The following is a 13,291-nucleotide window of genomic DNA, read 5'->3' on the forward strand; positions in this document are numbered from 1 at the left end:
AAACCGCTTAGTAGAGACGTCGGGGAGGCGACATGGTAGCCTTGATAGTAAGGCTACCAACGTTCTGCCAGCCCTTCTTCAGAAGAGAGACAAGGTAGTTGATGGCCAACATAATGTTGGCGACCAGCTCGTCCTGAGTCATACCGACATTGCCGACAGCGACACCCATGCAAAGCACCTTCTTGAGCTGGAACTTGATGGTGGACTTGACCTCGTTAAGCTTGCCAGTGAGGTCATCGGCGTGAGAGACTGGTGTAGGGAACTTGCCAGCTGTAAAGAAATGCGTTAGTTTACGCAAGTAACAGATGGAAGGAGCTGAGGCTTACCCTTGGACAGACCGGGACCGAGGAGACGGGGAATCTGCTTGATCAGGGCCTCAGATGCGACGAATGCATCGTACTTGCGGGCAAGCTTCTTGATCAACTTCTTGTTCTTGTTGAGCTCTATCACACGTTCAAATTAGTGGCTGCCAGACAAAGTCACACATTGCCCCAAGCTTCATAACCTCGATCATCCATCCTAATCTGCCATCGCACCTACGAGACACGAGGCAGGAAAATAGGAACGGAAAGGTATTGGAAATTGGGGGTTAGATTCGAAAAGACTTACTCTTCAAGTCATCAGAAGACATAGCATCGACACCACCGTGCTTGGCACGGTCAATATCGTGCTGGTCACCGAGAATGCAGATGCTCATGTTGGGCCGGGGGACCGAGGGCAGCTTGATGGTGCCGCTGAAACGCTTGTCACGCTCTATATTGTGTTAGGCGAGCTTTGGATATGTTTATCGGGTCAACGCACGAGGGTCATAGTTCTTGAGGCCGATCTGAAGCTCAACGGTCTCGAGGAAGTTTCGCTTCTTCTCGTTGAGGGAGTAGTTGAGGAGTTCCTCAATTTGGGAACGCACTCCGGCTGTCGCGAAGTCAGTAGTGGATAAGCTACATGGGAGCGGGAGTACGAACCGACTGTGATCTTAGACATGTTGACAGTCTTCCAATAGATACGGCTCTAATGGTGTGGATTGCTGCGTTCGTTGATGATTTGGGGAGGAGAGGATATATCCAAGCCAGGTTCGTGGTGAAACTGAATTTACCTACACTGAGCCAACTCACCCACAAAACTATTTGTGTGGGCCCCACTCTTATCGTAGGCGCTAGTGCTAGAAGGGAAGAGGGGTTGTCGAGATAAGTTGAGCCACAAGGAAGAACTCGGCCAAGCCACAGACATACATACGAACCTCGCAATGCCATATCGAAAGAGGAAAGGCCATCCATGGCCTTGAGTTGAATAACCAGCGATTTCGTCGTTTGAAAGCCCAAGGACAGGCCTATCTGGCAGTTTTGTGGAAAGTGTCAAATGGCCTCCCGCAGCTAAAGTCAAGTAGCTGTGAGACGACGGCTTTCCAACTACCTAACCATACGTAGTGTGCTCACAACGCCATCAATTCACATCAGAGGCAAGCCTTGCCGGGAGAGGTCTGAGCGCAACTAGCTACATCGCTAGTTCTTATGATACCTATCGTGTTAGATTACCTCGTCCATCCGAAAAAACTTCGCAGCTTCGAGGTCCAGAGCCCCCAGTCAAGCCACGGCCAGCTCCATGCCCAGGTCAAAGACATGCGTTATTATGCACCTACGGTCACAGCTGAGGAAGTTAACAGAGTACCTAATTGGCTGTACAGCCACCTAGAGCAAGCCTATACTGCAATCCGATTATCAACGTCACCTCACTCACACCCCGTGAAACATTTCCCGCTTCGCTAAGTCCCGAATACAACGTAAACAGGATGTATCATATATGGTCTGCTCGTGCTGGACTAGGGCAGGGAATGATCACGAATAGTGAAGTAGGGCCACCCACTGTGTCCGTCTTCTCATGCAAAGCGGGAAACTCTTCAGTTCGAAGCTCCCGCGAAACCGGGTTCAGTTCTCCTCACGTTCCGGTAGAAAGCATGATCGCCGCCCAGAAATGATCGCAACGCGTGCTTCGGGATGTTTCTGACGGTTCGACTATGCATCTCGGCCAATGGAAAGCAAGAGCTGCAACTTGGTTATCCCCTGGTATTTGATACGATTTGCCGTATGCAGCATGCTATAATATTCTCCTTGGCCCAGACATGAGAGAACGTGGCTGTTGACTATTCCTTGTTTAGAATGGCGTTGATATAATAAACATTCCCCAATTGTGATATCTCAGATAATCTCGACTAGGTCTCTCTTCACTAGAGACGTAGACTTGTGGGAGCTATCCTCATACTCCGGTGACTGCAAGTTTTCTCTCTACTTTACGGGCGGTCAAGAACAGTCATAAATATATATATAATGAGGATACCTCCCCTCGAGGTCATTGCCAGCTGGCCAAAGCCCAACTACATTAACCCGGAGTCGAGGGCGCCTGTCGGGCGAGTCGTCGGGTCGTCACTCTTAATAATTGTCACCCTCATTTTGCTTATTCGACTATACTCGCGCAAACAACTAACTAAGGGATGTGGCCTTGACGACGCACTGATTTGCTTAGCATATGTACGTTAGGCACCTCGGCCACAAAGAGTGTTTTGCGGTCACACTAAGGTGGACGAATAGTTACCCGCGACAGCATTCACCGTCACTGGAATTATCACACAAGAAGATTTCCAATGGGGCCGCCATATATGGGACGTCGAACCCAAATTCTACAGATCGAATCTCGTCCTTACGTACTGTGTTCCTTTCAACTCTTGGTCGAGTCAATATCCCGCTCACATCGTATAGGTTGGTGCACCTATTCTTATTTGACTTGGCAACAAGCCTTACCAAGCTATCCATGCTCGCAATGGTCCGACGTTTAACGACAGCCTCGAATAACAAAGTCGAGAACGCCATTGTCTTAGCCCTGGCAGTATTGATCACCACCAACTGCTTCATCTTCATCATGGTAGAAACGTTCCAGTGCCGGTACGTCAGCTATCCTCCGCAACGACCGGCCAAATGTCAATGATCATCTTACAGGTAAATTGCCAGGCCGGTATCATATGGCTGGACTTTACACAGAGCGCAGGGTAACTGTATTAACGAGGAGGCTCACATCTTCTCCGCGGGCATCATCAACACGGTCACGGATTTCGCTGTAGTGCTACTTCCTATCCGGACGGCAATGAGAATACAGCTGTCGCCCAGACAGCGGGTCATCGTGGCTAGTCTCTTTGGTATCGGGCTAGTCGCGAGCGCCGCAGGTATTGCAAGGACCGTTTTCACATGGCTCTTGCTAAATGCGTCGGACTATGATGAGACGTGGAGGTCATGGTACGTATGGCTCACCAGCCTCATAGAACTTCACCTAGGGATCGTAAGTACTCGTTTTCTTAACCCGAATACAGATGGATATGCGTTAGAGACATCAAATTAACCCGACTCTTTGGCAAGATATGCGCCTCTGCCCCGGCTACAAAGCCTTTCTTTACCCAGAAGCGACGCGAGGCATCCCGCGTGCTACCTTCACATTTCCCGCCGCCCCCGTTGTATGGAGAGGAGGACAGCTTAGGAATGCATTCGCTGCTCAACACCGGCAAGGACACGTCCTTCCGAGGTTCCTCTGCCTCATTTGCGGACACAAGTACTACACATTCACCGCATCAGAGCCGTCACGTATATATGTCGCCCGGCCCCTCTCGCCAGGTTTGAATGTGGCGCTGTCGAAATTCGGACATCTCGAAGTGCTTTGAGCTGCGTCACGGCATCCTAGAAATTTACAAGCAAGTTCTATCTAGATACATAGTTCTCTAATTGTGCAATGATCCTTTTACTGAGATATGCTGGGGGAAGAATGGTGCTACGCTGAGGTAGTGCCCCCCTTGTTTATGCGTTCAAATGAAGACACAGTTAATGTGTTATACGAGGAAACTTGTCGGTATTTATAAGAATAATTATATAAAGGCGCGTGTCTCATCATTGCACAGGTTGTGGTCAATAACATAAGGGACAATTTTTTTTTTCAATCAGCAAAGCTAAACTAGCTCATGTCATAATCCAACAAGAAACGCCATTCCAAACAAAACCAATATGAGTAAACACCCAGTCCAAGTAACATCCATATCGCATTTGCATGCAGACCTGTAAATAAACAAAGCAAATCATAAATAAACGAAAAATCCCCAGCACGAAAGAGCGGAAGCGACCGAGATAGCTGTCATTAGCTTAGCCATGGGTCTCACAACCGATAGTTCAATTGCAAAAACGTCAAGAATCTCTGGGCCTCCTAGGATGAATATCACTCAGCAATCAACGACAAAAAATACAGCTGCCACCGCGGCGCTGGTTCCTCTCCTAGTAGGCAGGTCACTATCGCTGATCCCGGATAGCGATTGATGACCTGTGGTTCCGGTTTTCCCGCCCCGGGCCTGGGGCATCTTTCTTTGGGCTTCCTGGTTTGAATCCAGAATGCTCTACAGCAAGGGGCTGTAGTCCCGTGGTCCTTAGTCTACTACCGATCCATTCGGTTCAGCGACCATCGCTGATGAGACACTGCTACAAGTTTCCACATCCGGCCAACAGGCCAGGTAGGAAGGAATAGGTATCATGTGCACTTGCAACCCAAAGGCTGAGTTAGCTCACATTGGGCGCTTGATCGCAGAACGAAGATGTTGGGTGTGCAACGAGTGAAGTGGCGAGTGATGTGATTATGTCCAGTTCATTTACCCAGTGTGGTGTCCGTACGATCGTCGATACGTCTCCCGAGCACTCTTCTTGGTCTGGAGCAATTTCTTTGAAATCTTTCCCATGGCTTCCATGTGGTCTGTGGCATCACCAAGTGTGTGGACATGATCGAAGGCATCCGGGCTGTTGTATGCCTGCAAGTACGTTTGCAGGGCCTTTTGGTGCTGGTACCATTCATCAATTAGAGGTTGCTCAGCGGCCTTGGCAGCGGCGGCGGCTTCAGCTGCTTGAGCTGACTTGGATGCCTGCTTGCGACTACTAGAGCTGGAGTCCACAGAGTCCTTGCTCTTTCGCTTTCGACCCTTGGCTGAATGAGTCGAAGATGCGTGGCTGGTTTGAGAGGGACCTGTATGTGCGGCAAGGGAGTTGCCATTGTCATTGTGTACACGACGCATATGGTCTCTTAGATTCCATTGGCGCGGAAATCCGTTCCCTGGAATGGCACGTTCGCATCCTTCGTATGTGCAAAGATAAGGCTTATCGCCGTGACCGTGCATGGCATGTGCCTCTCGTTCATGGCGCAAAAGACACGCGGTAGACGAGAATCGGGCATTCTCGCAAGCCTCTGCCTTGCATCGATATGGCTTGAGGTGGGAGTCAACGAATTTGCTGTGGCATTAAGAGTTAGATTGTATAAAACACGGTTGCAACAGTGAAGGGGCCATACTCATAGTTGCACTTGAGCTTCTCGGGCTTGTGGTTGCAGCTGGCCTGGCCCTCCCATGGACAGTGGAAAAGTCCATCGGGCTTTGGGAACGCATTCTTATACAAGGGGTGATCCCTGGCGGAAGATTCTCCCTCACCACTCGAACGACGGGTAAAGGAGGGTGGTAGAGCGAACATATCTTCCGCAAGTATGTGTCCATTGAGATCATCAGTGGTCATCATGCCCATTTGGCGATCAAGGCTACAATGATACTACGTTAGATGGAATTCGGAGATATATAGACTTGGAAACTTACCTAGGCGACGTGCCGTCCATGACTGGAGAAGAGTCATTAGTGTGTGTTGGCGACGAACCTATGGGAACTGAAGAAGACCATGTATCCTCGGGAACTCCGGGCGAAGAGATGCGGGACTCTGGGCTAAGAGAACCCCACGAAGCACTGGGAGAATTACCTGCGACGCTTGGGTCGAATTTCAACTGCATGTGTACAGGATCAATATGCTGGTGCGCCAAACCTGACGCTAGCAGCGAGGGGGAATACGAAATTCCATCTGTAGGTAAGCCGTCCATGGGCAGGCCGACACTCATGGACAACGGGTAGTACATGGTGGACGAAGTCACAGACTGGGCGTCATCCTGAAGAAGATATCCATCCACTGACGGATTGCCAGTAATATCAAAATCAGGCAAGGGTTGGCCTTGGGACACAGTTGAGAGTATGCGAGGACGGCTCTTGTGTGAAGAGGCCTTGACAGTCCTGTGCTTAGAACTCCTGGACGAGCTTTGAGAGCTAATACGTCTCATGGGCTCAGGTGCAGGCATCGCCTGCTCTGTGGCAATCCATTTGCTAGTCATGTCATCTAGTGTTTCATTCTGGTCCTGTCCTCTGGGAGTAATCTGTCCATATGTAAAATGGAAATCTTCATCTCCATGAAAGTCCTGTGTGCCTTCTGTTGGAGTGTCCCATACTGAACCATTTAGGTCTGTATGTGCTGTTTGAGAATAAATGAAATGTCCGCTGGCAGTAGAGAGCATGTTTCCCTGGGAGTATGTGCTATAGTCACTGGGTTTAAGGTTAGTACTCTATTTCGCATTCCCAGTGGCGATATGAAAAGACAGCCAAAGCACACGACAAGAAAAGAAAAAATAAGTCCCAGTACGGCACAACTTTGCCCTGTTAGCAAGTCTGGTTAGCTCTAGTCACTATCAAGGAGGGTATGTTGGGCCATTATGTACAGACCGAACTGATTGATCATTGTGAACCTGACAGCTCATAGTAGAAGCTGGTCCTGGTCCATTCTCCAGTTGGAAAGACGGCCATGAATTCCTAGGTTGGCCCCGTGTCCGGCAAAAAGATACGATGAAAGAAATGAAAAGGGATTGACGTAGGTCCACGGCACTATCTAACTGGAATATGAAGCTAAAACGAGTCCTGGTTGCTGTATGTTGTCGCCTGGATGGTGAACAGACTCGAGGTGCACAGGCCATGGCAATCTGAAATCATTATTTTCTCTTCACAGATGTCTGCAGAGTTGGGTGGTGTCCTAAATGGCGTGGTGACTGGATCGTTTCGTGAATTGGCTCCATGTACACGGAAATGTGGTCAAAGTCCCGGGATTACAGAGCGGCCTGCTCAAAGTGTCCATAGATAACGTAGGTCCGGAAGGAATCGCATGCTTCATAGCATCATATTTTGATGATGAATATGATGAAGCAACGCAGATGTAGTAGGGAAGACAACGGCTTGTGGACGCAACGCGTCGTCGAAAGGAAAGACTGGCAGGTTCGTCGGCATGTCGAATAGTAGAACGGGATCCATACGGGTTTGCAATTATCCAGGCAGTGTCCACGGGTTATGTCACTAGGCAACTTGGGCTAATTTGGTCCTTGTCTTGTCGAGGGCACTCAGGCCAGTTGGTTGATTGACACCTACCGTTATGTAGACCTGACGGTCTTTTCAGTAATTTCTTGAATCCAGCTGCGAGGGTTTGCCAAGCATGCTGTTTATCCATTGTGGAAGCAAAGTCTCGGCATCTGAGACCTGGGTCGACCATGTGGGATGTCCGGGTAATACCATGATTCCTGGGTCGATGTTCAAACTCGGCTATCCTGGCAATTCCTAGGTTGCAAATGGAGTGTCCGGACATTGAAGAGCACTTGCGCCAATATGATCAAAGACAAATGAAAGGCTTGGTACATGATTTTCGGTCAACATCGAGATAGAAATACAGAGTAAGATCTGCCCAAAAACTCCGGTTGAAGACGAACAAGAAAAATCAATGCAAAATACCTCGCGGGAGTGTGGACATCGTCCAGATCTAAGGAGTTGAATGCAGCCATACTGTCTCGTGAGGCAAGCATTGTGGCCATGTCCCCTGGGATATCAAAGTGGTCCTGATCCTGTGGCAAAATCAAGGGCATCAATTTCTTGCGGTTTACGTGAGACTGGATGCTCAACCGTCGAGAACACTGATGTGGTAATCCTATGGGCTGTGTGAGACGGATATGTCGACGACCAAGGGGGTTGCAGGTAGCAAGAGTTCCGTGGATGTGGTAACACCTGAAGCACCTGAAGGGAATACGGCCTGAGGTCTGGGATCCTGTGGGTGGAGGGCCGACTGTCGTGTAATATTGGGATAATAACAGCAAGAAGGCAGTGGTAATATGTAATATGTGTGTGAGTGTGTGAGAAGGCGTCGAGGGCTTTGAGGGGGCCTGTTGTGAGTATGGCAGAGGATGAAGATAGAGTGGAGGGGCGTCAGGTATGATTGTTGGGCAGAAACAAAGCGTTGTTGGGCAGAGAAAAAGGAGGGAAGAAGCGAAGTTGGGCACAGAGAGGGACCACTGGGGGTTTTATTGTGTGTCCACAGACGCCAGCAACAGGGTCGTCGACGAGGGTTCGACGAGGGTCGACGATGGAGAGCGATGGAGAGCGATGGAGTGGGCGGAGATGATGCCAGCGCTGCCATTTGCGCGGCATGGCTCGGCAGGGTACGTCCCTGCTGGCCCCTGCTGGCCTTCGCTATAGTGGGCTACGATTGGCGGATTGTCGCTGACCGCACCGTTGGCGCGCTGCTTTGCTGGCCAGTCCCACGCTGTCTACAGGGGGCTGCCAGCGCTAAATGCTGCAGTGACGGTTGCGCTAACGCAGTGCCTTGATTTCCCTTGATTTCCCTCCCTCAACCTCGGGCAGACTCAGGCTCGCAACCAATGCCAGATAGAGGTAATTTGCAGACATCGTGTGCTAATCCTACGACGTCAGTAGCCCACATCTCCTACTAAGATTACTTTTCACTCCTCTCTCTACTTCGTAGGTAGATTTCAGTCCTCTTCTTGCGGTATCGTAGTGGACACAACATGCTACAGAGAGCGGTAGGCTCGGTCCCTTGTGCTGCTCCCCCTCACTTACTTCGTACTTTGTACACCATTCCTCGTCTTCTCGAGCCGGCGGCCATCACATTGGCCATGGCCCATGTCAGCTGAAGCAGAATCTGCGTCGACCCTCTCCTCTTCGGCATCTCTCGCAGCTCCTGCACTCGCCATAGGCTCTGGCGAAGAGCGGTGGACCGGGTCGTGTCCAGTGAGGGGGCAGGTGAGCCCCGTCCATGGCCAATCACTGCGTGATCAGGATCCATGGCTGCAGCGACAACACATCATTGCAGCACCGTCCAAGTTGCTAACCACTGGTACTCCCCGGATGTCCCCTCGACCGTGGCACACCTCCCTGCCTCAGTCTGCCCTGCTACTGAGGGAGCAAGTAGTCTGCCACGGCCTGCCTCACATTCAATACTCGGGCGAGTGACGAGTGACGAGTATCGCAAGGCATGGCGTCCTTCACCTGCATCTCTCGTCTCATACCCACTTTCTCCTTGCGATGCTGCCGGCATATGTTGATTTCCATTGTGTAATTAATCTCAACTTGTTTGGTGATGGTGGTTACTTTAGTGTTATGCTTTGTTGGCAATGAGGGGGGACGTGACCACGAAAACGACGTCAAAAACAAACATCATAGAAATCGAAAAGTCGGTGAGGGAGTTGTGCCGGTCCCTTTGCTCACGTTTTCCTCTACTACCGGCAGCATCATTATTTTCCTGCATTGCCGCGTTGCTCTCCATGTCATATTTCTTGGTTTCAATATGGAATGGGTGTGCGCCCTTGCCTGTTGGCTCGCCCTCCATCTCGAAGAGATGGCTCTTCGATTTGTATTCGAGTTTCAGAAGAGCTAAGTGTACACATCGTAGGATTTCGGCAAATTCGACACGCGAAAATAATCGTATTTGTCCAAGAGCAAAAGCATTACATAGTAATCATGCTGACAGCATTTGGCGATCAATTAGGGGCTGATCGTGTGTTTCTTTGTACATAAGAGCCTCTATCTACAATGCAGTTTATCCTGTTTTCTTGTAGCGTGCTGGCCAAGTCAGTTGGCAGACAGATTGCCTCGCACAACGTAGGCCATGGCAGTTTGGAGCCCACCAGGTCTGGGCTGGACGTTCAGGCTCTTCGGTGTTTTTCGTGGCCATTGCGGGCCGGCCTCGTATCACACGTTGTCTTATTTCGCAGTTCTCTCTTCTTATTACCCCCCTTGTTCACGTTGCTATGCCCGTCTCGCCCGGACGCAAGGCTACTGTATAATCCATATGTTTCGTTCTAGGTCGTTTCCCATTGTCTCCCCACACTGCTTCCTCCCAAATCATTTGTACTTCTGACTCCCCGTTAAAGCTATCCTCCCAAGCAAAAAGTCGTAGTATCGATTTTGCCCCTTCCCAATTCCTTATCCTCAAGAGCTGGCTGACTAAGCTAATCTTGTCGAGATAGATATTCTTCAGCATCTTCATGTGAGACTGTTCTGAGTCCGAGTAGTTCTTGGTCGTGTGGGCTGCACAAGCCCCGAACATGACTGTCCAGAACCAGAGCGACTGGCTATATTGACCTTTCTGCATAAGGGCCTCGGTACGACACACATCAGCCAGCAGCTGTTCTATGAACCATTCTACGAGGAACGAGTCCACGTTATTTTCACGGAGTATCATGTAGAGGTAAAAGTAGCAAGTGAGAAACTCCGATCTACTAGTATCAACCGTCCTATGTGTTGGTATCGTATGGATATCGCTTGTGCGGGGATGTGGCGTCTTCTTTGCGAGAACCTCTGCTAACGGTTCTTCGGGGTCCTCGACGCCGCTAAGAGTAGGTATGCTGTAGATGGGCCGCAATGCTATGCGAAGAAGTGAAATGATGACTGATTGGTGCACATCATCCGTGCGGCTGATGTTCAGCATGTCCCAGACCGGCCGGCTTGACACGCTCCGAGCTGCCCTGAGATATCTTGTTAGGGCCAGTGATGTTTTGAATGAAAACCCATTACTCACATGGCTATCATGCGCTGCAGGAGACCCATGTTTTTGGGCCGTCTTTCCTCGCCTTGTAGTTCCTTGATCCTTGCAAGGCCTTGCAAATGTGAGGATACCGCTTCGGTTGATCCGAGCGAATTCTTAAGGACGTTAGCAGTCTTCATGAAGCACACTTAGACCACATAGCATACCTCCATAACTGCGAGACTCGCCACCACGGCTATGGTACCATCGCTAGCAGCGGTTTCCGGGTTTTGCAGCTGCTCATTGACGAATCGAATAGCTTGCACCTTGTGGTAAAGATATGGGACACGAAACTGCTCTACATCCCCTGTATGCCAGGCCCAGTGTAAGGTCGTCAGGAGCAAAGCAGCGTGAAGAAAGCCTGGGTGTGATAAAGCTCGATGTACACTACACACGACAGTCAGTCATTATGGTTCGGTAGAAGGAACAGTTGAGGCAGGGTTATATACAGAAACGAGTCTTGATTCCTTTCGACACGAGATCTATATAACACGCGGGTGCTAGCAACTGCATGCGTTGTTAGTAGCGTTCTTCCCCCATTAAGTGGTTTGTTATGTATGCGTAGCCACCAGGCTTAACTTACACAGATAGAAGAGAGGCCGTGACTTATAGGGCATTTCATACTGAGTGCCAACAAAAGGGTCCATCGAGATATCATGGATATGAATGGGAGCCAAGCTCCCTGCTATGGTTGGGTCAAGAGGCTCTTCGTTTGTGGATACAGGCTTTTGTGTGGTTGGTGCATTCGTGGAGCTTGAGTTGCTTTCGGTTAGGTATTGACAAGATCCACCATGTCGAAGACAAAATGTGCTACATCCGTGTTAGCAATTGTCAAGCGATGTGATATGTGCATAATTAGCAGGGGGGAAGAGTCCAAGGCCAGAGGCTCTTGGACGGCTGAGAATATACGAAGGTGGGATTATCCGAAGCGTAAGGCCGCGCCCCAAATAGTTTGCACGGGCATTGGGATCTTGGTTCTTACCAAAGCGGTTTTCTCTCGTCACATCGTATATGTTTAGCTTTACACTGAAGAGACTCGTCAGTATCTCCTGCTTCTTGCACTCTACCTCGATTGATCCGTGGAAAATCGCACAGATCTGAATTGTGTTGCAGGTGGGCGGTACCAGTTCCGTGAATGGTCGAGAAAGAAAAGGAAGAAAGACCTCAGGATGGAACTCACTGTTGCACATCCATTACGTGACCTCCGATGGAATCTCCTCTGGCGCTGCCGCTGGAACATGTTTGTCGACCCTTCGGCCGTCATGGCGGATAGACCAAGGCACTTCGACAATATCGGTCCCTAGGATAGCAGATAAGGAGACGGGCGTCTGTCGTTGCCTTTATCGTCTTCGAGGATGTTACTCGCTCCCAGCAAGGAGAAACCGTTGCGTCCTAAGGGCCGAGGAAATTCAAGCCGGCCCTAGAAACGTTTGGCGTGTGCTAAATCCTAAGGTCGCTCCAGAGTGGCTTCGAGGCAGGTAAAAATGCCGTCGCGGGGACGATTTCATCAGATTCTAATCAGGGAACTATCTGGGTCCTGCGGAGACAGCTGGTAACGTCTCAGACACGGGCAATTTTCAGGAGGCGATTTGATAGGGTATCAATATCCGCGTGGATATGTTGTGTCGCCTGCGCTTTTAGGGGAGGTTCACAAAACAAAAGTACTGGGTATACTATCTAGGCAGAAGCTTCACAGACAACTTCATTCGGCAGCTGTCCAATGGATTACCTAGTAGAGAGGCAAGTGTAGGTACATGAACGGTGGGATGTTCTTCGCGAGAAACCATTGCGAGGGGTGGGTGGAGTGATGGTAATAATAGTAAGACCCCAGATATTTCGTACACTAACTAGACCGCAGGCGTCGACGCTACCTGGTCTACCCTGGTGTAGTCGTTTTTGAATCGGGGCCCTCGGATTTTGATGACAGATTCAGCCTATGTTCCAGGTACAGTAGATATGGCCCAGGGCCACATTCTAAAGGGCACATGAAGGAAGCAGAGCATAATCCCAATATGAGCATCTCTGGTGTACCTAAGTTTAAGCAACACTCTCGGTACTCGGAGTCGGATATTCCATTTGTCCTCTAATTCCGAGTCCAGCCGGCAAGAATATGAAGAGTAGCACTCCGTAGCGGCTGTCAAGCCGGTCAATTCCACCAGTTGATCAACAATGTATTAGCCGGAATGACGAACCGCAGCCGTTACTTGTACGATGCACTCGTTGGGACTCCACTTCTGTCACCAACCGGTAGTACCTAGTACGTGCGCGTTGTATGTAACTCAACGAGCTTCAGCCCTACTTGGTACTTTGTTCCCGTGCTGTGTTGCTGCTGCCACTGCTGATGGTCATGGTGGTGTTGATGACATTATCATCACCCCTGTTGCCTATGATCCCTCCTTCAATCGGCCAAAGGACTTGACCTACAGGTAATACTAGACATCTTCTGCTTCAAGGAATAGAACACGGTTGATTAGACAATCAGCGACCTATTGTCGTTCTTGACCAAGTCTTTATTATTCGACAACGCAAGGCTTCAAGTACTTTAGCATTCACCGTGT

General features: G+C 49.9%; 4 protein-coding genes across 4 annotated transcripts; 1 reads left to right on the forward strand and 3 right to left on the reverse strand.

The window, feature by feature from the left end:
• Positions 1-7: 7 nt before the first annotated feature.
• Positions 8-1,391, reverse strand: F5B22DRAFT_655505 (ribosomal protein L1p/L10e family protein; the record flags this gene model as incomplete). Its single annotated transcript, XM_047979890.1, has 5 exons — positions 963-1,391; positions 802-912; positions 610-753; positions 327-443; positions 8-270 (listed from the first exon to the last, which is right to left on the reverse strand). The coding sequence occupies exons 1-5, from the start codon at positions 979-981 to the stop codon at positions 8-10; spliced, it is 654 nt and encodes a 217-aa protein (XP_047835655.1). The 5' UTR covers positions 982-1,391.
• A 930-nt stretch (positions 1,392-2,321) lies between these two features.
• Positions 2,322-3,659, forward strand: F5B22DRAFT_641443 (uncharacterized protein; the record flags this gene model as incomplete). The annotated part of the gene is made up of 5 exons (XM_047977990.1): positions 2,322-2,522; positions 2,583-2,695; positions 2,751-2,933; positions 3,000-3,324; positions 3,402-3,659. 5 exons carry the CDS (start codon positions 2,322-2,324, stop codon positions 3,657-3,659), a joined length of 1,080 nt encoding a protein of 359 aa, XP_047835656.1.
• A 331-nt stretch (positions 3,660-3,990) lies between these two features.
• F5B22DRAFT_585187 (uncharacterized protein) lies at positions 3,991-8,196 on the reverse strand. Its single transcript, XM_047973479.1, has 4 exons — positions 7,649-8,196; positions 5,654-6,421; positions 5,359-5,598; positions 3,991-5,300 (listed from the first exon to the last, which is right to left on the reverse strand). The coding sequence occupies exons 1-4, from the start codon at positions 7,777-7,779 to the stop codon at positions 4,670-4,672; spliced, it is 1,770 nt and encodes a 589-aa protein (XP_047835657.1). The 5' UTR covers positions 7,780-8,196; the 3' UTR covers positions 3,991-4,669.
• Positions 8,197-9,824: 1,628 nt separating this feature from the next.
• F5B22DRAFT_655513 (uncharacterized protein) lies at positions 9,825-11,997 on the reverse strand (the record flags this gene model as incomplete). The annotated part of the gene is made up of 7 exons (XM_047979891.1): positions 9,825-10,674; positions 10,728-10,849; positions 10,901-11,120; positions 11,183-11,240; positions 11,317-11,543; positions 11,716-11,759; positions 11,914-11,997. 7 exons carry the CDS (start codon positions 11,995-11,997, stop codon positions 9,948-9,950), a joined length of 1,482 nt encoding a protein of 493 aa, XP_047835658.1. The 3' UTR covers positions 9,825-9,947.
• Between the last annotated feature and the right edge of the window lie 1,294 nt (positions 11,998-13,291).

This window comes from Xylaria bambusicola (assembly GCF_022495145.1).
Source record: "Xylaria bambusicola strain CBS 139988 unplaced genomic scaffold F5B22scaffold_2, whole genome shotgun sequence".
In the NCBI taxonomy this organism is placed as follows: Eukaryota; Fungi; Ascomycota; class Sordariomycetes; order Xylariales; family Xylariaceae; genus Xylaria; species Xylaria bambusicola.

Bases quoted from the DNA above. Each gene is read 5' to 3' on its own strand.
- F5B22DRAFT_585187 (XM_047973479.1), bottom strand. From the start codon at position 7,779: ATGCCCTTGATTTTGCCACAGGATCAGGACCACTTTGATATCCCAGGG. The intron at 6,422-7,648 runs GTATTTTGCATT...CCTTAAACCCAG, and splicing joins GATGTCCACACTCCCGCGAG to TGACTATAGCACATACTCCC. The intron at 5,599-5,653 runs GTAAGTTTCCAA...GTATCATTGTAG, and splicing joins ATGGACGGCACGTCGCCTAG to CCTTGATCGCCAAATGGGCA.